General features: G+C 41.9%; 2 protein-coding genes across 2 annotated transcripts; both read left to right on the forward strand.

Annotated features, from left to right (window-relative positions):
* The first annotated feature begins 5,676 nt into the window (after positions 1-5,676).
* On the forward strand, positions 5,677-7,761 carry LOC130463089 (uncharacterized). The gene is made up of 3 exons (XM_056832126.1): positions 5,677-5,913; positions 5,986-6,918; positions 7,111-7,761. The coding sequence occupies exons 1-3, from the start codon at positions 5,677-5,679 to the stop codon at positions 7,759-7,761; spliced, it is 1,821 nt and encodes a 606-aa protein (XP_056688104.1).
* An 850-nt stretch (positions 7,762-8,611) lies between these two features.
* Positions 8,612-10,665, forward strand: LOC130463090 (uncharacterized). The gene is made up of 3 exons (XM_056832127.1): positions 8,612-8,733; positions 9,013-10,129; positions 10,177-10,665. Exons 1-3 carry the CDS (start codon positions 8,612-8,614, stop codon positions 10,663-10,665), a joined length of 1,728 nt encoding a protein of 575 aa, XP_056688105.1.
* Positions 10,666-22,707: the final 12,042 nt, after the last annotated feature.

Raw genomic sequence — 22,707 nt, forward strand, 5'->3', positions numbered from 1 at the left:
GTGTTGGAAAAGGATTAATAGGTGTTGCTGCTGAACCAGTAAGTGGAGTGCTGGATCTTTTGTCAAAAACCATTGAGGGTGCCAATGCAATGAGAATGAAGATACAGGCTGCTCTAACTTCTGAAGAACAACTCCTACGGAGGAGAATGCCACGTGTAGTTAGTGGTGATAACCTGCTTTGACCTTATGATGAGTATAAAGCACAAGGACAGGTAATTATTGGTTCTGATTGCATTTAACTTTGTATTCACCATTATTTTTATGGCAAGATATGTGTATTAAATATTGTTCTTTTATATATATGGATACCTAGAGCTGCCTGCTTGATTCCTATTACGTCTTTATTTTTTGTCACTATATATCAACAAGCATGTAAAATATAATCCAATCTATTTATGCACATTCATGACTTCTTTGGCCGTTATAGGTCATATTTAGGCTAAAATGACATTTTCGCTCCCAACTTTGATCTAACGAACTTAAAAACTAATTTCAAACTTATTACATGATTCATATGATTATTTTTAACTTTCTAGGACTCATTCCAATCCATTTATGCACATTTAAGGCTCATTGTGTCGTTATAGGTCATATTTAGGCTAAATTGACATTTTCGCTCCCAACTTTGAACTTAAGAACCTAAGGACTCATTTTTAAATTATTATATGATTAATAAGCTTAGTTTTGAGTTTCTAGGACTTATTCTAATCTACTTATACCCATTTAATGCTTGTTTGATCGTTATAGGTCATATCTAGGCTAAAATAAGGCATTTTCGCTCCCAACTTTAAAATAAAGAACCTAAGGACTCATTTAAAACTTATTACATGTTTAATATGCATAATTTTAACGATCTAAGACTCGTTCCAATCTATTTATGCACCTATAGGCTCATTGGGTCGTTATAGGTCATATTTAGGCTAAAATGACATTTTCGCTCCCAACTTTGAACTAAAGAACCTAAGGACTCATTTTAGACTATTAGGACATTGTCATTAGTTTCTTGAATGTTAAAATGTGATATTTAATTTGTATTTAATCTAATGTTTAATTTAAATTTCTGTTTTTGTAAAGGTCTACACTCCGAGGATTGCGCCTTATGCGAGGAATTTGATGTGGTTCGTGAGCAATGGGTTAAGTTTTTTACCAGCAAGTATTTATTATTGGCTTTAGCGCGCTTGATCGAGTTGGTTTAGTTGTTATAGAATAAATTTTATATTAAAATGTATGTTTATGTTGAAATTGGAACATATATTTAAATGTAATATGTGCACTTTGGTTTTGGGATATATAGTATACAAAACTCCAGTTGTTGTTTTTATATTTGTTATACAGGTTGCGTTATTCTATTATTGTTTTGACAGGTTTCTATATTTGGTGCAAGGCACTCTAGGTATCCCTAAACAAAATTAGAATTTTCCCGCCAAAAGTGCTTTGTTGCAGCGTACATATATATTGTACGCTGCAACAAGGGAAAAAAATTTCGCAAAATTTCAGACTTGTTGCAGCATACAAATAAATGTACGCTGCAAAAAGTTGAGTCTTTTGCAGCGTACATATATATGTACGCTGCAACAAGTCCAAATTTTTGCCAATTTTTTGGCACTTGTTGCAGCGTACATACATATGTACGCTGCAAAAAACCCCTTTTAGCAGCGAACATTGTACGCTGCAACAAGTTCAGACTTGTTGCAGGCCCCCCAGTTGCAGCATACGATGTACGCTGCAACAGGGGTCTAAAAGCCCGCTGCAATAAGGGTTTTTTCTACTAGTGAATTAGGAAAAAACACGTACCCAGGTATTTTCAGCGCCCAGGCCTGGGCGCCGAAGATTTCGGCGCCCAGAGCCAGGCGTTGAAAATAGGGTCTGGGCTGTTTTCTTTAGTCAGATTCGGATTCCTGAAATCCGTAGAGTTTGAGATTTAATCGAGTCTTTTAGCGCGTATCAATTTTATGACGGAATGCGTCTGGGCCCGTTACGAACTCTAGGCTCGTTAGGATTTTAATTAATACGTAACTCTTATTTCCGAATCATATTAGGAATAGGATTCTCGCAGTTTTCTATCTCATTTAGGATTTATGTTAGAATGCAACACCTAATTCTGACAGGTTTCTATCCTTTATGATTTGCCACTTTTAGAAGCTACCTTTTACGGCAGTTACTATTTTTAGCAGGTTTCCATAAATAGCAGGTTTCAGGTGAAATGAAATGGGGAATCGAGATTCGTTTATTTTATAGGAGATGCGTTGTCAAGTGGAGATTTATACTTTCATCATCGAACCTTTCCCTTTCGGGAATGGGGACAAAAGTAGGTGTCTACAAGTTGAAAATTAATTTCCAAACCTTAATTAAAAGAATTTTTACAATTGTCACCCTAATAAAACCGATTACATAGATCTAAACTAAAATTCTAAACATTAAACTACGTAAAATACATTAATTAATAGACTCTTGTTTGTTGGTTCCTTCAACATAACCTAGCTATTTTACATTTGTTGAACAACATGGTTCACCCAATGAGTCCTTACTTCGTCAATATGCTCTGTCATAACTGGCAATCTGAAAAAAGTACTGTGAAACAACGGTGTATAAGATATTCATACATATAGAAGGGGAAAATATTAAATACGAAAGAAAGAAATACTCCATTTAAATTTACAGTTTCAAATATATATATGAGTATCTAGATATGGTGTCATATATGAAAGAAAAACTCCATTTAGAGCCTTCTCTATTTCTTCCTACTAACTCGAAAATTACTTGCACTTCTTCATTTGCCAAAGTACTAAAAATTTCTCTTAATTAATTCTCAATCTGGCAATCAAACTTAAACTTGTTCTTATCATTCTTTAACTTATAAAATACATGGTACATATTTTCATCCCTAATAAATCCATTGCCACCATATTTGGCCCCGAAGTAATCAACAACATCTCATTCAAATAACTAACAGAATACACCTTCAAAGGCAATATATTTGTTATTGAAGCCACTTGCAAGATGATAAAAAGAATCAGATAAGTTGTGCCAAATGAAGCTTAGTTACGGACCTACAAGCCAAACAGGTTAATGGAAAGATTCAGAGTCTGACTAGTATAGGATTTAGCAGTTATGGCCTCAAAAAAATAAAGCCCAGATTGTTTGATAGCTAACAGGTCAAGGATCTGTAGTTTACTAAAAAATAGTATTTCTAGTTGAACTTACAAAATCTTTTGACAGCAATCCACTCAAGTTATTAATAGAAAGATCATTAGTGTTTAGATTTGGGTATAGAGTGAGTAGATTGACATGAAGAACTCCATGCAGGCAAGTCGACAAGAGTAAGATGTAATTTCCAGAAGGTATTATATTCCGAATGCTAACTGTGATAAAGAAAGCAACAAAACAAATTCTTCCCTCCTTTAAATACAAGCATCACTTTCATGCACAATTTATCATTTTCAAAAGGCATCGAATCTAATGAAGTCTACAAATAATTCATCTTGAAAGCAGCATAAGAGGTTCAAACTTCACAGACTTGTGATTCTAATTTTACAAACAATTCTCTAGTCAAAACCCTTCAAAGCAACGCAGTCACAAATAACCAAACTTCTTAGGGAATAAGAGTGAAGGGAATCAAAAACAAAAACACAATGCCGGGAGATACTGGCAAATACTCTGGAAAACAAAGAGCAGAAAGAGCACAATGCAGACAGCTAAAAAGTCTTATCATGACTTGGAACTGTAAAATGCAAGTTAGGTAATCAATACCAGAGAGTATATTATATTTTCTGCTTGGGGAATTCAGAGTTTAAATAGTATGTAAGCAAACTTAACTAGTTGTAACACAAATGTAAAAGCACTTAGAGTTTAAAGAGTATGTAAGCAAACATAACTCATTTGCAACACAAATACCTAGGTAGAGTTTAAAGAGTATGTGAGCAAACGTACCTCATTCCATCCCCAATCTCTGACTGTTTATGAGATATTCACTGTCATTTAGTAGCTTCTGGCCACTATAAGACAAGCAAAATTGTGTCAATACATGTCGACTATCAATGATAAAACAAAATCAATTAATCATAACAAGTTGAAAAGAAAATAACAAAACCAAAATCAAAACCTGAGTATTGACCCTCTAGTACTCTCAAGGCGCCTCCAAAATAGAGATATCTCAGTCAAAGAAAGAGAGTGGCTTATCTTCTCTTTCTCTAGTGAAGAGACTATGTTGCTTACTAGTATATTTTGACCTTTTTCGCCAACATAAACCACGTACCTCAAGTTGTGCAGCTAAGCTTTGAGTGTTTTTTATTTATGCGCTGAACTCTCTTACTCACTCAAGTTTACTACTTCAGAAAATGCAAAGTGTTCTTCGCCTTTCTACCTGACATTACTGTTAGATCATTGTCATTGCACAAGTTTATTACAAATATAAAAGAGAAGATTTTAAAATATTAGAACAAATATCTTACCGATATGGGGAGCAAGAGGTCGATACTATCAAGTAAGAGTCTCATATTCCATTTTTCTGCTCTCCGCATCTCCTTTTCTCTCGAAGATTAGCAGGGGTATGCTTTGAAACCCCATATCAATACCATATTAGCTGCATTTATATTGTAACTGTTCTTACAGGGTCCAAGACAACCATACTGGGATTTTCGTCGAGTTGCCACTCCTTTTATGAATAGTTAATTGTCGTTTAGCTGAGTCACCATGGTTGTCGAATTGAGTACTACGACAAGGAGTTTGATAAAATATTGAAGATTGTTACTTCATTGTTGCTCCATTTTTCGAAACTTGAGATGGGAATCCACAAGATATCATAGCTTCTATCTAGCTTATTGTGAAAAGGATGATCGTATGTCTGCTAAACCAGTGAAAACAATTCATCTACAGGCAATAGTTCTGGTTTTAAAATCAACAAGAAAACCATTCCTGAATCATTACACAAGATTAAAACAGTAAGTTTGAATAGAAATTTATCGAGTTCGATATTGATAGTGATGTGGGTAAAAATACCCCGCCTACGTGGCTCAATTGTCGCATGACACGTGGCACCTCCCGATTGGTCATCCACATATTTGGCTGCCATCTAGGAGTCAGTGTATGCTGATGTATGGCTGGCCTAATTATGCCAATTACTTTTAAGGCCCATGGCCCATAGGGAATGTTATGATAGTGACACATGTCGTTATCTGATAAACTAGCCAATCATATGAGATTACCCTAGGGTTTCCCCCAAAAGGGGGAGACTATAAATATACTCAATTCCCAAGAAATGGACACACAATTCTAGATAGAGAAACATCCTACAATTTACATTTAATGCTTTCTGTTCATTAATTACTTCTTCCTTAAAACCCGTGACTTAGTTAAGCATCGGAGGGAATATTCCTTCGGGAATATTCTTGTTTTGTAGGTACGCCGCCATGTGAACTGGACTCGACACTACGTGGAACCTGATACCTCCTCGTCATCATCCAAAGGAAAAACTCCCACAACATTTGGCGCCGTCTGAGGGGAGTAAAGGTAACATGGTAGACGTCCAGCACTTCGGGGATGCGCCCATCAATTGAAACGAAATCAACGGGACAACATTGAATGGTGATCGTCCTCCTCGAGGGAGGGACGACAGAAGAAACCAGTCTGTAGGGAAGGACGGCCGTCTTGAACCCCCTCCTGAGTCACAACCTGAGCATGTCCAAGTGGAAGATGAACGGGTCAACCTTCATTCCCTCCAGGTGGTCACTTGAGGGCGGACGCCGACACAATTATGGAAGAGAACCCAGATTTGCGGTGTCTGCTGGGCAGCTCAAAGACATCCTGGCCGGATTCAAAGCACAGATGAACACTCTCCAAGATGAGATCAAGATTATCCGTTCTCAATCTCATGGGACGGGAATTCCCTTCTTTAATGGACTCACTCGGTCTAATGTCTGGCGGCAAGACCAAGCACGAAATGACGATCATGACAGACGCTTTGACAGAACAATAACTTCTTTCTAGCCTATAGCTCCGCGTCGGATCCGGCCAACTTCTCGACCTGAACCTGGACCGTCCAGAAGAGTACCGATCATTCAGCTAGATAGGCCCCAAGAAACTGAGCTGTCAGGTACAGGTTCCACCCCTGTCATGCAAGATTCACCCCTTGTTGCTCCTTCGCGCCGTCTCACCAGGACTCATGTCAGTCGCGCGGACAGCGAGCGGCGTAGAACATCCCAGAATAGAAGGCAGGACCCGATATGCCATATCCAACAGGGAGTAGCCGGCATCATCCTCGATTACACCACCCCATTCTGTGCTGATATCATGAATGCTCCCAAGGAGCCTAAAGTAAATCCGCCAGCTATTGACGCCTATGATGGCACGTCTGATCCTGATGTACATCTCTTGGCCTATCGACATCATATGTATGTCCAGGGAACTACTGATGCAACTTGGTGCAAATACTTCCCGTCCACTCTGAAAGGAGTTGCCTCCAAATGGCTCGAGAAGTTGCCTGCGGGAACGATCAACACTTACGCCGAATTGGAGATATTATTTTCTGCGAGATTTATGGCTTATAAAGAAGAGAAGAAGACGAGCATGAATTTGGGTCGAATACAGCAAGGGAAAGATGAATCCTTGCGAAGCTATGTTCGACGTTTCAATTTGGAGTCAGGACAGATTCCAGACCTACCTGACGGGGTGGCTTTTGATAATTTCTTTAGGGGACTTAAGAAGGGGTCCTTTAAGTTCGATTTGGTGAAGAAAAGTGTGAGAACTATGGCCGACGCTTTGGATGAGGCAGAGTCCTTTATTCATGCCACTGAAATCTGCTCCGTCCCAAAAGAGTCTAAGGGAATGGAGACCACAGATCATCCTCAGCGCAAGGACAAATCAGACAAAAAGACCAGCCGTCCGAATGGGACATGGGCCATTGAAAATAAAGGATATCAGGCAAACCACCCCCAAGGATAGAAGAGAGGACGACCCTATGACAATGAAAGGTTCGAGTACAACACTGACCTGTATACAATACTGCTAGATGTCAGTGATAGATATGAGATTGATCGACCGTTCCCCATGAAGTCGCCGGTAGAAACTCGGGACAACTCGCTTTACTGTAAGTTCCATTGTGATGTGGGACAGGAAACAAAAGATTGCAAGAGTCTACGTAGAGCTCTTGATGGATTAGCCGCCAAAGGATTTCTGAAATCCTATATCAGCCCGAGCATAGGGGGAATTGGTAAAAAATTCTACAAGAAAAGCAAGTCACCGTACCAACGTGATGGCAACGACACTGATTCAGAAATTGTGGCCGTCATCTCAGGGGGTCTAGCCGCTTGGGGCCCAATAATGAGAGGTCAAAAAGACTATGCAAGCCGGTTGGGACAGGTCATGTTGTCTGGAAAAGCTCCAATTGACCACTTCCCTAAAGTGGAGATTTGTGAATCTGACAGGGGCAAGATCGCCACTCCTCATGACGACCCCTTGGTTATTGAATTGAAGGTAGCAAACCTCAAAGTAAGGCGTATTTTAGTAGATACGGGGAGTCCGTCAGACATTATCATAACAACTTGTCTAAATCGTCTTGAGCATGACCCAAAGACAATTGAAAAGATACATTATCCGATCATTGGATTCGGAGGCGGCATAATTCATCCCCAAGGGATAATCACTTTGCCCTTACGAGTTGGAGGTCGGCATCAAAGTAAGAACTTGAACGTCCGCTTTCTAATTGTGAAAGACCTCACTGCTTACAATATCATACTGGGTCGCCCAACTTTGAATCAGGCCTAGGCAGTGGTCGTCACTCATCTTATGCTCATGAAGTATGTCTGTGATAAAGGCCAGGTCGGCACTATTCATGGTGATCAACAGCTAGCAAGAGATTGTTATCTCACTACGCTAAGTCCCGAGGCTTGGGGGAAAACTGACGAAGCAAGATCGAGCTCAAAAAGAAAACTAGACGAGATAGAGGAGAAAGTCAAGAAAGAAACTTTTACCAATGCCACGACTCACATGGAAACAAGGCGACCTGAGCCGGTTGGTTGGCATTATGAAATCATCCTTGACGAAGCGCGTCCAGATAGGACGGTGCCAGTAGGGGTCTCTCCTGACGACCACCTTGGGGCACATTTGGTCACTCTCCTGAGAGAATTCCAGGACATTTTTGCTTTTGCTGTGGAAGAGATGCCGGGCATTGACCCAAGCATAGCCGTCCACAAACTCAATGTAGATGAGTCCTTAAAACCTGTTCGTCAGAAGAAGAGAAATCATGGGGAAGCGAGAAACAAAGCTGCAGCTGAAGAAGTTTAGAAGTTGTTAGAGGCTGGGTTCATTCGGCCAAGTCAATATCCAGATTGGGTGGCAAATGTAGTGTTGGTACCGAAGCCCAACAAATCCTGGAGAATGTGTGTGGACTATACGGATTTAAACAAGGCTTGCAATCTACATTTCAACGTCTAGTGATGTCGTTTGGCTTGAAGAATGCGCCAGCTACATTTCAACGTCTAGTCAACACTGTCTTCTCTAGTCAGTTAGGGCGAAACATCGAAGCCTACATCGATGATATGATAGTAAAAAGCAAGCAACGTGAGGAACACTTGGCTGACTTAAGAGAAACTTTTGAGACGCTCCGAAAATATAGATGAGGTTGAATCCAAAGAAGTGTGTTTTTGGGGTAACAACTGGAAAGTTCTTGGGATTCCTTATTGATGAAAGGGGAATCGAGGTTAATCCTGATAAAGTACAAGCAGTAATAGATATGACGTCTCCGAAATCAGTCAAGGAAGTCTAACGCCTGACTGGATGTCTAGCGGCCCTGGGGCGGTTCTTATCAAGGGCAGGTGACAAGTGTCATTACTTCTTCGGCACAATCAAGAAGAAGAGCAAATTTGAATGGACTGAGTCGGCAGAAACTGCCTTCGTCCTATTAAAAGAGCATCTCCACACCTTACCTCGGCTTGTCAGTCCTCTTCAGGGGGAAACTTTGTATGTATATTTGGCCATTTCTGAGTGGTCCTTGAGTGCTGTGTTGCTAACTTAAAGGGAGGGAGTGCAACTCCCCGTCTATTTTGTGAGCCATGTCCTGCAAAATGCCGAATTGAGATATCCTCCAATTGAGAAGTTTGCACTTGCGCTGTTTATGGCAAGTAAGAAGCCGCGCCCTTACTTTCTGGCACACAAACTGGTGGTATACACCGACCAACCTTTGAAACAACCCCTTACTAAGCTAGACGCTGCTGGGCGAATGCTAAAATGGGAAATTGAGCTGAATGCATTTGATATCTCATATGAGCCTCGAAAAGCTATCAAGGGACAATCATTTGCTGATTTCATTGCAGAAATGACGAGGCCAACTTTTGAGAAGAATGTGGCGACTCGCTGGACAGTCTATGTAGATGGGTCGTCCACCCAGAACGGGTACGGAGCCGACATAATATGTCAATCCCCTGAAGGAGACAAGTATGAGTATGCCATGAGATTCAATTTCCAAACGTCTAACAACGAGGCCGAATATGAAGCTTTGTTAGCCGGCATAAAAATGTGCAAAGCTGCCGGAGCCCAAGAAATACTTGCCTTTTCTGACTCACAGCTCATGGTGAGTCAAGTAAATGGGGACTACGAGGCAAGAGACCCTAACATGATCAAATACATGCAAGCTGTGCATCAAGAGATAGAACATCTGAAGAGCTTTGAAGCTAAGCAGATTTCCAGAACGGAGAACAATCAGGCCGATGCCCTGTCTGAGCTAGCTAGCTCAGCTTCCTGTGATACTCCGCGTCACGTGTTTTGGGAAGTGAAAGATAGACGAAGTATTGAGCAGGAATCGTGCGCTCCTATGGTAGCTATCCTTGATCGATCGTCAACCTGGATGGACCCCATCATTACTTATAAAGTTGATGGTTCGCTTCCAGACGACTCCAGTCTGGCCGCCAAAATACAAAAGAAAAGTTCTTGGTTTGAATGGTGGAATGGAGTTTTGTACAAGAAGTCATTTTTTAGACCCCTCCTGCGGTGTGTCACCCCTGAGAAAGGGAAAGAAATTCTGGACGATCTGCACCAGGGATTATGTAGTTCCCATATTGGAGGACGAGCTTTGGCCGAGAAAGCCCTGCGAACTGGTTATTACTGGCCCACTTTGAGAGAAGACGCCATGGCTATGGTGCAAAAATGTGACAAGTGCCAACGGTTTGCTCATCTCATCCACAGGCCGGCTCACCCTCTCACTCCAATCATGAGCCCCATTCGTTTTCCAAGTGGGGAATGGACCTGTTAGGGCCATATACAACAGCCCCTGGGGGTCGGCGCTATGTGATCGTAGCCGTTGACTACTTCACCAAGTGGGTTGAAGCTGAGGCTCTCAAGAACATAAGGACAAGTGATGTAAGGGCGTTTATCTGGAAAAATATCATGACTCTCTTTGGAATACCACAAGCTATCGTCTTTGACAATGGGACTCAATTTGAGACGCCTAAGCTGAAGGAGTGGCTAGCAGACCACGGCATACACAGCTGCTTTGCCTCTGTGGGACGACCTCAAGCCAATGGCCAAGTCAAAGCATTTAACAAGATTATCTCCGAGGGGATCAAGAAGAAACTAGATGAAGCTAAGGGTCTATGGGCTGATGAGCTGCCAAACGTCTTATGGCCAATCCGCACCACGGCTAAGAACTCAACTAGCGAAACCCATTCCTGCTAGCTTATGGTGCCGAGGCCGTGTTGCCCATAGAAATTTGTGAACCTACATTGAGAGTCATGTTATATGACGAGAATGCCAACTGGGAAATGATGAAGTTGGCCCTTGACTTTTTACCTGAAGTGAGAGGAAATGCGGCATTGAGGCAACAATTGTACAAGATAAGGATGGCGAGAGAGTACAACAAGAAAGTCTCTAAAAGAGTACTCAAGGTAGGAGACTTTGTTCTCCGAAAGATGGAATCTGTTGGACGAGCCAACGAACAGGGTAAACTGACGCCCACTTGGGAAGGACCCTATGAGATCTATGACGAGGTCAGAGATGGCACCTATCGCATTCAGGACATGCAAGGCCGACCAATTCTACGCACCTGGAATGGAGACAATCTCAAAAAATATTTTTTTAAGATATATTCTGACTTCATCTTTTATGGAAGATTTTGTGGTCTAGACAACGGCCGCTAACGGTCCTAATGGAGTAGTAATATCTCTTGTAACCGGCTAAATTCGCCTTACAAAGTATAAATAATACTACTCTTGTTTCGTACTATTTATTACTCATACGCTAATTACTAACTTACCTAACATATGCATGCAAAAAGCCTAATCGAATAAAGGCCTAAGAAGTGACGGGACATCAAACATGCCGCGCCCAATTTATGACGGGGGCAAATCCCCATACAAATCTTCGTTTTATTAAAAACGTCTATTTTTCTAAGGCAAATAGGATTACTCCTATATGCCGCGGCATCAAAAATGCCGCGCCCAATTTACGACGGGGGCAAACCCCCATACAATTCATTATTTTTCTTAAAAATGAATATTTTTCTAAGGTAAATAGGATTACTCCTATATGCCGCGGAATCAAACATGCCGCCCCAAACTGACGACGGGGGAAAACCCCCTAACGAATAATATGCTGCGTCATCAAACAAGCCGCGCCCAATTTATGACGGAGCAAATCCCCATACAAATAGGATTACTCCTATATGCCGCGGCATCAAACATGCCGCGCCCAATTTACGACGGGGGCAAACCCCCATATAATTCATTATTTTTCTTAAAAATGAATATTTTACTAAGGCAAATAGGATTACTCCTATACGCCGCGGCATCAAACATGCCGCGCCCAATTTACGTTGGGGGAAAACCCCCATACATCATATTTTTCTTAAAAATGAATATTTTTCTAAGGCAAATAGGATTACTCCTACATGCCGAAGCAAAAAGTAAGCCGACGGTCAGAAGCCGTACAACAATCCCCATACCCAAGTTCAGCGGCAATCATACTGATTGATTGACTTGCGTCAATCAATCAACTAAAATAAACTTGGGCATGAGAGTCTTGTTCAGAGACTTACAAACACCTGCTTTGGGGCACAAAGTAGACGTCCAATCATACACGAAAAAATAACAGAGAAAGCGTTTAAAAGTCTAAAACTGAAAAATCACATCAAAAGGTGACGAATCACCACTGGTCTGCGCTCAAAACGGCGCCAAATTCAACAAAAATAAAAAAAATTATCCAAACAAACGCCATAGGTGTTGAAAAAAAAAAATTATTCATTACAGACGCTCTTGGCGCCATAAAAACTGATTTTTAATTTTGACAAGGGGGAGTGGAGTTAAGACCTAGCAGGACGAGCAGCGGCGGAATGAGCGGAGGTCGACGTACCCACACCATCTGGGCTGTCGACAGCAAGCTTTGAGGTTGGCTGAGCTGAAGTCCCCTCCTCCTGAGCCGGTGAGTTCACCTCCTCACTTTCGGCATCAGAATCCTGAAACAAAGGAGGAGGAAGACCTTGTTGCTCGGCTTTAATGATTGCACCCTGCTTGCAAATTTTCCGCTCAAACCAAGCGAAGGAGAAGTCCACCATGCAGGCGTCCCAGGCTCGGCGAGTTCTCTCTCTTACGTCCTCTGCAGCCAATTGGCCTCGACCTTGACCCGAGAAACCTCAGCTTGAGAAGCCGAGACCAACTCTTCAAGACTGGCCACTTGCTGGCGCAAGCTCGCAGCTTCCTTCACCTTGGCTTCGGCCTCATGGAGGAACGACTGGGCAGAAGGGGCTTCGGCATTAAGGGTCTTAATAGCAAGAACTTGTTCATAGATTTTGATCAAGCACTGCTTCTTGTCGCTCCTCAGGACGGCCAGCTCCTTGCTCTGAGCTTCAATGGTCTCCTTCATCTCAAGCCGAACCTTCTCCGCCGTCATGTCATAGTCACCGGCATTAGTAGCCTTATGCACCTGCCGCTGAAGCTGACTGGTGACGTCAGCTCGCCAGCGTTTAAAGCCCTCGGCTTTAATAAGCAGCTGCGAGAAAAATACAAGTAAGAAAGGATAAAAGCTATTAAGTACAGGGATGAAGTAAAAAGTCGGACGCTTACATCCAAAAGAACCGCCTGCATAGCCCCAAACTGCGCATCCGCCGCTGGAGGGAATTGGTCCACATATTCCTTCGGCACGGCCTTAATCACCGAAGAGATGATCTTAGCCTTATCTCGGGATGAGAAATGCCGAGACGGAGGAATATTGCGGACCTCATCGTCCAATGCCGCCTGCCGACCAGAAGCTATACAAAAGAAAGGTAAGAGTCTACAAAAGTCCTTAACCAAAGAAACAATTGAAAAAGAATCCTGAACCTACCTGGTTTGTCACTTCCACGGGGAGGAGGACGAGGCGCTTCCGGAGTCTGAGCCGCCTGAGCCAATGGTTGATCGTCCTCAACATCGAGGATCTCAACCGGCGTAGGAGAAGCGGCCCTCCTGCTGGGACCAACTCCTCCTTTGGCGTCCCCCCGCTTGGCCGAACCCTCAGGGGGAGGGTGCTGCCGTAAAGGAGTCACAGCCATAGGAATGACTTCCACTGGAGAATCCCTGGACTTCTCCGGCACGTCCTCCTTCTTGGGACGCCTGATCCCCGCCTTGACTTTGGGACGCTTCCCCGCCGTGGAAGCATCCCTGTCTTCGGCCTTGCGCTTTGAGCTGGCCGGACCCTTCTCGCCCTTCTGTAATAACAACAGGAACTATAAAGAAAATGCCGAACCAACATACCAACATCAATAAAAATAGACTAACTTACTTTCGCCGGAGCCCCTCCGACGATCCCTTTCAGCTTCTGGTCAACCATCTGGGTTAACCACTCCTTGGTGCTAATCCCTCTTTTCTCCTGGGCTGGGAGCTTAGACATGGCAACGGCTGCAAAAAAAGAGTTAACAAATAATGTTTTACATAAAAGTAGTAATACCATGATACCTTGGTCTAACCCATGATCTAGACCAGCCGGCGCCAAGAACACTGGGTCCTTAAACTGAGAACAAGACGGGAGCCAGGACATAGGGGTGTTCAAATTCTTAGTCCGCACCGTCACAGACTCAGCTTGGAAATGAACGGCGATTTGGTCCCACTCTTGAGCCGTTAAGGACGACAATTCCTCGTTCCCCCAGTGAACCGAGGCTCCCATTGCCAACGGCTAAACTTCAGCTCCCCCGCCTCATCTGCGGTCCACATGACAACCCATCTCATCCTCCAAAAATGGTGTTTTGACGGCTTGTCAAAAGTAGTAGCATATTCACCTTTGTTGGCAAATTGAAACCAACCTTCGGCTCCCTTCACCTTCTGGAAGCGCACCAGCGTGAGGAAAGCATTAAAAGACGGCCTCAGGCCCAACAACTCACACTTTGCAACGTATCCAAGTACGTTCGTCCAGGAATTAGGGGACAATTGGCAAAGACCAATGCGGAACCCATCCAACACTTCCTCCACGAAGGGATGGACGGGGAAACGTAAGCCGTTCTTGAAAGCACCGGCATGCACGGGAAACTCCCCAGGGTCCACGTCAAAAATAATGGACGCCTCGTCCTCTGGAAACCTCATCTTATAACCAGGGCCAATATTCATGCCGGCCGCATAATTCGCCCCATGCTTCTCCAACCATTTCAACCACTTTGGGTCAGCTCCAATATGACCCTCATCAATTTGAGCATTCTCTCCCTGGACACCTCCTGCAACAACTTGAGGTACTCCAGCCGCCTCCTCTATAACTTCTTCACCCACAGCCTCGCCGTCGCTCTCATTTGGTTCAGACTCCTCGAACGAGTCGGCGGGCTGACTTGATGGACCAACATCCTCCATCTCTTCCATCCAAAACTCATCAAAGTGTGTAACCCCTTGACGGGCACCGCTAGTCTCGCCTGGGGGAGTCCGGCTTATTTCCCCTGCCGGCACTTTGATGGATCTCCCCCCTGAGAAAGAAGGGTCCATCTGCTGACCTCTAAGCCGCAAGTCAGCAATGTTTTCCGTCTTTTTCGTCCTCGCCATCGTGTCCTGCATAAGACGCAATCGGAGGCCGAACTTAACGACGGGCTTAAAAAATGAGGGATATTGGTGCGGCGCAGACCATACCACCATACCATAAGTTCCAACCTTAACGACTCAAGAACCTTAAAAAGCACCAACCAAAATAATGGACGGTACCACAATAGACGGACAACGAAAGTAATTCAAAAATTAAACACCTAAAAAAAAAAAAAAATGAAGACGAAATGATTAGGCAGTTACCTTAAAAATGTCGGAGATAATGGCGTCAAAAGCAGGCGTACCAGAAAGTAGACGAAGAGGTCGTATAGTCCTTCTTCGTCCTGCGAAATCATCCGGTTTGAAGAATGCGTCAAAAGTCTCTCTGAAACTTCTCTCTTGAAAGCAAGGAGGTGAATTTCTGAAAAGTAAAAATCGAATTTTTTTTACCTCCCTCGTATATATAGGAAGGATAGAATGGGAAGAGTCGCCACGTGGCGGACTCGCTGCGGTTCAAAGAACCTGATTAAAGAACCTGCGGCAGTACACGAGCTATTTTACGCTACTACCCTTCTTGAGGGGCAAATGATGTGGGTAAAAATACCCCGCCTACGTGGCTCAATTGTCGCATGACACGTGGCACCTCCCGATTGGTCAGTCACATATTTGGCTGCCATCTAAGAGTCAGTGTATGCTGATGTGTGGCTGGCCTAATTATTCCAATTACTTTTAAGGCCCATAGCCCATAGGGAATGTTATGATAGTGACACATGTCTTTATCTGATAAACTAGCCAATCATATGAGATTACCCTAGGGTTTCCCCCAAAAGGGGGAGACTATAAATATACTCAATTCCCAAGAAATGGACACACAATTCTAGATAGAGAAACATCCTACAATTTACATTTAATGCTTTCTGTTCATTAATTACTTCTTCCTTAAAACCCGTGACTTACTTAAGCATCGGAGGGAATATTCCTTTGTGAATATTCTTGTTTTGTAGGTACGCCGCCGACGTGGACTGGACTCGACACTACGTGGAACCTGATACCTCCTCGTCATCATCCAAAGGAAAAACTCTCACAACAGATAGTTCCTGATATAAATTAATTGGGAATATCCAATTAAAATTCCTGATAAAAATTAATTGGCATATCCAATTAAAGTTCCTGGTAAATTTAAAGTTTGGTTATTTCTCTGGATCCTAGGATCTACTTTTTAAGGAAGAAAATGGAGCTAACTTCCATTAACTAAGCTCTCACTAACAGAAAGTCTATATCTATCTCCACCTAATTCCAATTCCTTTAAAAACAACCAGAATCAGTCAAAATTTGTTACTTGTTGACCAAATTGAATCATACTCATTCAGCCAAACAATAAAAAACATATTCACTCCACAAAATAACATTGAATCATAGAATCAGCTAAGATTGAAATCAAATTACAAACCATTAAGTTTAACTTAAATTAAAATCAGATCAAATATATTTTAACCAAAAAAATAAACAAATTAAAATCTCAAAACATAGTAGAAACATTTTAACTAACCTGAAAATTGTTCTGTAGTAGTGTATATACGCTATTAAAGAAACTCTATAAAATTCCATTTTTGTAATAGTGTATATACCCTTGATCATGCAAATATAGCAATTCACAGCAGAGGTTTTAAAGACCTGCTAACAATGTGACACTACTTAGATTTTATCTTCTCTTTCTCTTGTATATCTCACATTCAATGTAGTCAATAATACGAGTACACCATAAGGCACCACAGACATATATACTGATAGTTCCTTTCATACAAGAAATGCAGGAGGTCAAAGACTGTCTTGAGTGTGCTGAACAATGAGCCCAAATTCTATGTTTTTACCGCAATTCCATAACTTATTTATTGGGCCTCTGCTACTCTACAGTATGAAGTTATGGTTATGTTATTAGTTCTACAACAGGCAAGGAAATTTGGGAACCAAGTGGTAATTGTAGTAACCACCTTACGGCTCTTCAAAGTCTAGATAACGCCCCCAAAGAAATTATTAATGTTGTAATATATTAGGTCTTTGGTTTTAGATTTTATTCACATCAAATGTATTGAAGTTCATAGATCTCTGGTGTCTAAAGCCCACATATTGGCTACAGAAGTTAGGAGCTAGTTGTTGTTTCTAGTTTGTTTTGTTGCAAAAAAAAAGAGCTTTTCGAGTTTGTCATTTCATCTTATTGTCGTGGAGCCATGGGTATTCTGCAGGTGTACGATGTTACTGATGAATCATCACTTAATATTAATATTCTCTACATACATTGGGACTTTTAGGAATAGACCTTGGTTCTCTTTAATGACTAATTTCTGAATTCTATAAGGCCTCTTATGTTATTGATATCTGTGGCTTTTGAAAATAAACATGAATCAAATCCAAAAGCTCCAAGATCTTTAGCGATTACAGGAACAAATGTATTTAAATGGGACCGCAGGCGGGTTACACGTCCCACTGTGTCGAGATGTGAGGTGCAGATGGGAAGGACCGAAAGAGAAAAGCCTAACTTACTAAGAACAAAAGAAAAGGTCCATAAGCAGTGCAGTCTTTCCTGGATAAATCAAGGATTTGGGGCTTCTCTTGCTACGCTACTATAATCAGCAAATATCAGGTGATACATCTTCTTGTACTACTGCTATTGCCCCTCCCTAAGCACTCACTAGAGTGAGAACAACCGTTTCCGTGGAAATGTATATTTTTGACAAAGAAGCTTTATCAGGAGGCCAAAACTTTCCTCTTTAACCATAATTCTATAGTCTCACACAACCCTGAATTTTCTTAATAGCATTCATTTTTAAGTAGTCTAACATTTCCTTCTGGAGAAAAAGTTGTTGAAATTGCAATAGGTAGAAAAGGAAATTGCATAAAAAAAAAAGACTTCTTACCTCCCCCATTATCTTCCGCGTACCTTCATTATATAAAATTTCACCCAGTAAACATCCCCCAAAATGAAAATCAAACATAAATTTCAAATTCAAATTAAACCCTCAATTATGTCAGACTACAAAACTAGGGTATAATCAATCAATACTGAACAAAAAAAACCAACCTTGACAAATGCGGAACTCAATCCACACTTCACAGGAGGCTCTTCCTTCAAATTCTTCCTATTATCAACCTAATTTCAATCAATTATTTTAGAAAATCCATAGATTTGAAATGTTCACGAGACAGAAAAAAGACACCGATAACAAAACCATTTTAAAGTGGAGGATTAGGGCTGAAATTGCTTGGAGTGTTGTCTGTAAATCCTCCCTGACGAAGTCCCTCTTGGATCCCTAATTGCTTTGTAATCTACAGCAGCCACAATTCATAGTAAAACTTTTAAAAAATTGAAGAAGAACATACAAAAATGAGAGGAAGATAGAGAAACCTCGCGTTGTCGGCATTGTATAGCATTGAAATCGTTGCTCTAATTGGCAGTCTTGAGAAGTTGAGAGTAGAGCAAAGGCGCAATTGAAAGGGTTTGGGGGGAGCAGAAGAAAACGAAAGAAAGAGAACCAATTTCTTTATTTTAATTTTTCTAAGTTTTAATTTAATTTATTTTATTTATTAATAGATTCAATAGCGTTGTATTATGACGCGCTATAGTAAGTAGAGATATGGCAGTGCTTATTTTATAAACGCTATAATATGTTGTATTTAATATCTTTAATAGTGGAAAGGCCAAAAGCACTATTAAAAAAACGCTATTAAATGATATTTCTGTAGTAGTGATATGTGGTATTTGGGGGAACGAGTGTCCTCTCAACATAGTACGAGGGGAAGGCTTGTCCCTAAGGACCCGCCGGAGACCATGTTAGCGTCGGATGAGGTACTCGCCCAATTCTATGTGAATACTGGGAGTGATGCTGTTTGTCTCCCTTGGGAGAACTTTGTAAATAGGAGAGGCCTCCATAAGGACCTTTTGGAGAGGCTGGCTCCACCTGTACGCTTCGTACTGCAGGTGAGCTATTGAATTTTGTATCTTGTATTCTTGTATTCTTGGATCATTGTATGAGTGCTTGTAGGAGGAGGAGATTGACCCCGAGGATATTCCCTATGCTGACAGGGTTATCCGCTATGAGAACTCGGGTGGGGAGCAGGTGGAGGTGACCGTTCCTGTAGCTTCTCCTCCACACCGGAGGTCGTATGATGCTGTACCGGAATATTATGCAGCTGTAAGTACCGTTGTGTTTTCTTGAAATTGTTTGTAATCTTGTATCTGGAAATTGATTTTGAATTTTGTACGCAGGCGCCTCGGGTGAGAGTGCGTCGTTGGATGCTTGTGATTGATTCCTTGAAGAGGCATTGTGCCAAGCTGACCCAGAAGCTTACTGGCCGGGACAGAGAGGTGCATTCACTGACTGGAAAATTTGTATTCTTGAAACTTGAATGTGGATGACTGATTCTTGAATGTTGAATTTTATATAGGAGGTCGCAGAGGTTCTGTTGACAGGGAGCCCCAAGCGGAGACTTCGAGAGGGCAGGAAGGACCGAGCTTAGGTCTTGGTACTAGTACTCATCAGAGGCATTCTGATGTTGACAGGGGAGCTGTTCCCTTTGTATATGTTGATCCCACCTGGAATTCTTTCGGTGGTCAGGGCAGTTCGATGCCTTTTGTGCCACCCCCTTGTTCTTTCTTCGGAGCGAGCAGCTCTCAGCCTTGGAATGCAGATTCTTGGGCTTACTGGCAGGAGATGGACCGGGTGCGTCAGGCCCATATTTTTGAGGCGTAGCGCCAGTTCATGGTAATGCCGCAGCCTTACCGGTATCCTTCCCCTCAGCAGGGAACTTATTGTTCTCCCGGTACTCTTCGCATTTCGGAGCAGGAGCCTGGTAACCCTGGGACAGAGCTGGATCGGGATCTGGAGCGCTATAGGATCCGAAATAGGAACAAGGAGCCTGTGGTTGACATTACGGCTGATGATGACTCCGGCTGATCCTGCATGGTAGCGAGTTCCAGCTTTCCTTGGTTGGATTTTTGTATGGATTATTTTTGTATGGATTGTACGGTTGGAAATTGGATTTTTGTATGGTTTTGTTTTGAATTTTGCAAGGTTTGGAATTTTTGAATCTTGTATGGTTGAAAATTTGAATTTTTTATGGTTGAAAATTTGAATTTTGTATGGTTGAAAATTTGAAATTTGTATGGTTGAAAATTTGAATTTTATATGCGTTGTGTGTGCTTTTGAAATTTATAGCTATATGCATGCATGAAAAATTTTGCAAAAATTTGCCCATTTTTTCGGGTGTACATACCCACTATAAGCCCCCACTTTGACTGAGGTTTTTGGTTAGAAAAAGCGCAAGTCAAAGTAAATTCAACTTTTTCTTATGCATAATCTTGAAAAAAAATTGCCCATTTTTTCGGGTGTACATACCCACTATAAGCCCCCACTTTGACTGAGGTTTTTTGGTTAGAAAAAGTGCAAGTCAAAGTATATTCAACTTTTTCTTATGCATGTGCAAACTCGACTTAGGACGCCGATCTAGGACTAGAATGCTTGAATTTTGAACAGATTGACCCAAAATCGGCCCGATGCGCCGACTCGGACTGCTTGAAATTGCGCGGCTTGCGGCTTCGGAATCTTGAATAATTGAAGCTGCACTTTGCTGTCGAAAGCAATAAAGAGTGCGTACTGGGAATAATAAAGGGGACGGTGGCCTCGTCCTTTGTTGCAGACCCATGCGCCAAGCGCAGGCTCCGGCGTCCGGCGCCGGTGTACTACCATGAGGGCTGGCTTTTTGTATAAGTAGGGAGCTTTTCGGATCATACTTTGCATCAATCCATCCTGTTAGATTATGACAAATATAAAACATATATTTCATGCGGAAAAACCATAAAGCCATGAATCCAAATTAATTGCCACATAACAATTAGCATAATTTAGGATGCATACATTCAAAGCGTCCCTTCCCTAGCTGCTCCAGAATCGAACAAGAACAAGTTTAGGACTCCAAGTGTAGTCCCTCCGTAGATACTCCACAGCACGTTCGGATCCGCCTTAGATTCAATTAACTAGAATTTAGCCTAAGGTATTATGTTATTCGTTTATAATGTGTGGCAAATTATTAACTTTAGTTTTTAACTTAAAACTATATGAATACTTGAATTGATGTATTATAAATTGTGATTGCCATCACCTATTTATAGGGTATGATTATCGGAACTAGAAACCTACTAGGATTCAATTTATCTAATTCTATTAGAATTAGATTCAAATTAAATCTATTAATTTTAGTGTTTACACAACAACTAATTCTAGTAGTTTCAGGAAAATAGTATAATCGGATAAATCCTAAACGCTTAAGGATTCGTAACATGCACAAACACACTAACACGCACGAACAGCCCACGAGGGGCCTGCCCGCGCGCGCGGTGGGTTGGCTCGGCCCAGCAGCTGGTACGCGGCGCGCCCACGAAGGGCGCGCCAGCTTGCTGGCCTTGCCGCATGCTGTGCCTGGCCTTGCGTGCTTGCTTGGCTGGGCCTTGTGTGCCTTGGCGGGCTGCTAGCTCGCCTGCTGTGCGCGGGCTTCGCTAGGCGCAGGCCTGGCTTCCTACTGGGCCTTGTGTCTAGCAAGCTCGTCCAATGTTTATTTCTTACGTCGCGCTTCCGATTAATTTTCCGATTCCGGAATTCGTTTCCGATTGAACAATATTTAATATTTCCGATTCCGGAATTAATTTCCATTTCGAACAAATATTTAATATTTCCGATTCCGGAATTTATTTTCGAATCCGATAATATTTCCGATTCCGGCAATATTTCCGATTCCGGCAATATTTCCGTTTCCGGCAATACTTCCGATTCCGGCAATATTTCCATTTCCGATAATATTTTCCGATATGTACCATGTTTTCGTTTCCGGCAACATCTACGACTTGGATAATATTTATATTTCCGATACGATCCATATTTCCGTTTCCGGCAATATCATCGTTTTCGGTGTATTCATAATTTGCCTTTTGACGATTTCAGCTCCCACTGGAACCGTGATCCGTCGATTTCGAATATCCATAAAGGGAGTATTTAATTCACTTAAATACTTGATCCGTTCACGTACTATTTGTGTGACCCTACGGGTTCTGTAAAGAGTAAGTTGTGGATTAATATTATTAATTCCACTTGAACTGAAGCGGCCTCTAGCTAGGCATACAGTTCACTTGATCTCACTGCATTATTAACTTCTATAATTAATTAATACTGAACCGCATATATTAGACTTAGCATTGAATGCATACTTGGACCAAGGGCATTATTTCCTTCAGTCTCCCACTTGTCCTTAGGGACAAGTGTGCATTTCATGATTCCTTTGTCGCTTGATGCTTGCTCATGAACATAAGGTAAGAGTTGTAATTCTTATTATGTCCAGAGGTATTTCTCGGTTTCAGAGTTCGACTGATCAAATAAACAGATAATCATAGGCTATGATTCATTTGAGCACGACCATGCATTTTAAAGTTTCTAGCTCTCCAAGTGGCCTTGTACAACTTTCAACATCTCATCCCGATTTATGGGAGGACAATCTCAATCTTGCGATCTTGAGATTAGACTTCGTTTGATAGGTGATTACCTGAGCGTTGCCGTTATGGCCTCCTTTTACGGGGCGAGGGTTGACAACGTCAAAGTAACCAGTTCTCAAACAAGTAATCTCAAATCACTCAGGTATTGAGGATTAGTGTCTAATAACTTTAATGAAATTTACTTATGACAGATTTTCATCTCTTACAGTAAAGTTT

Source organism: Spinacia oleracea, chromosome 6, assembly GCF_020520425.1.
Source record: "Spinacia oleracea cultivar Varoflay chromosome 6, BTI_SOV_V1, whole genome shotgun sequence".
NCBI classification, from domain to species: Eukaryota; Viridiplantae; Streptophyta; class Magnoliopsida; order Caryophyllales; family Amaranthaceae; genus Spinacia; species Spinacia oleracea.

Excerpts from the sequence above, each read along its gene's own strand:
- LOC130463089 (XM_056832126.1), top strand. The coding sequence starts at position 5,677 with ATGTCCAAGTGGAAGATGAACGGGTCAACCTTCATTCCCTCCAGGTGG. Across the intron at positions 5,914-5,985 it reads ATGGACTCACTCGGTCTAAT|CCTATAGCTCCGCGTCGGAT; the intron begins GTCTGGCGGCAA and ends ACTTCTTTCTAG. Across the intron at positions 6,919-7,110 it reads TTGAAAATAAAGGATATCAG|GAAACAAAAGATTGCAAGAG; the intron begins GCAAACCACCCC and ends GATGTGGGACAG.
- LOC130463090 (XM_056832127.1), top strand. The coding sequence starts at position 8,612 with ATGAGGTTGAATCCAAAGAAGTGTGTTTTTGGGGTAACAACTGGAAAG. Across the intron at positions 8,734-9,012 it reads CAAGCAGTAATAGATATGAC|GGAGGGAGTGCAACTCCCCG; the intron begins GTCTCCGAAATC and ends GCTAACTTAAAG. Across the intron at positions 10,130-10,176 it reads GAGAAGACGCCATGGCTATG|GCCGGCTCACCCTCTCACTC; the intron begins GTGCAAAAATGT and ends TCTCATCCACAG.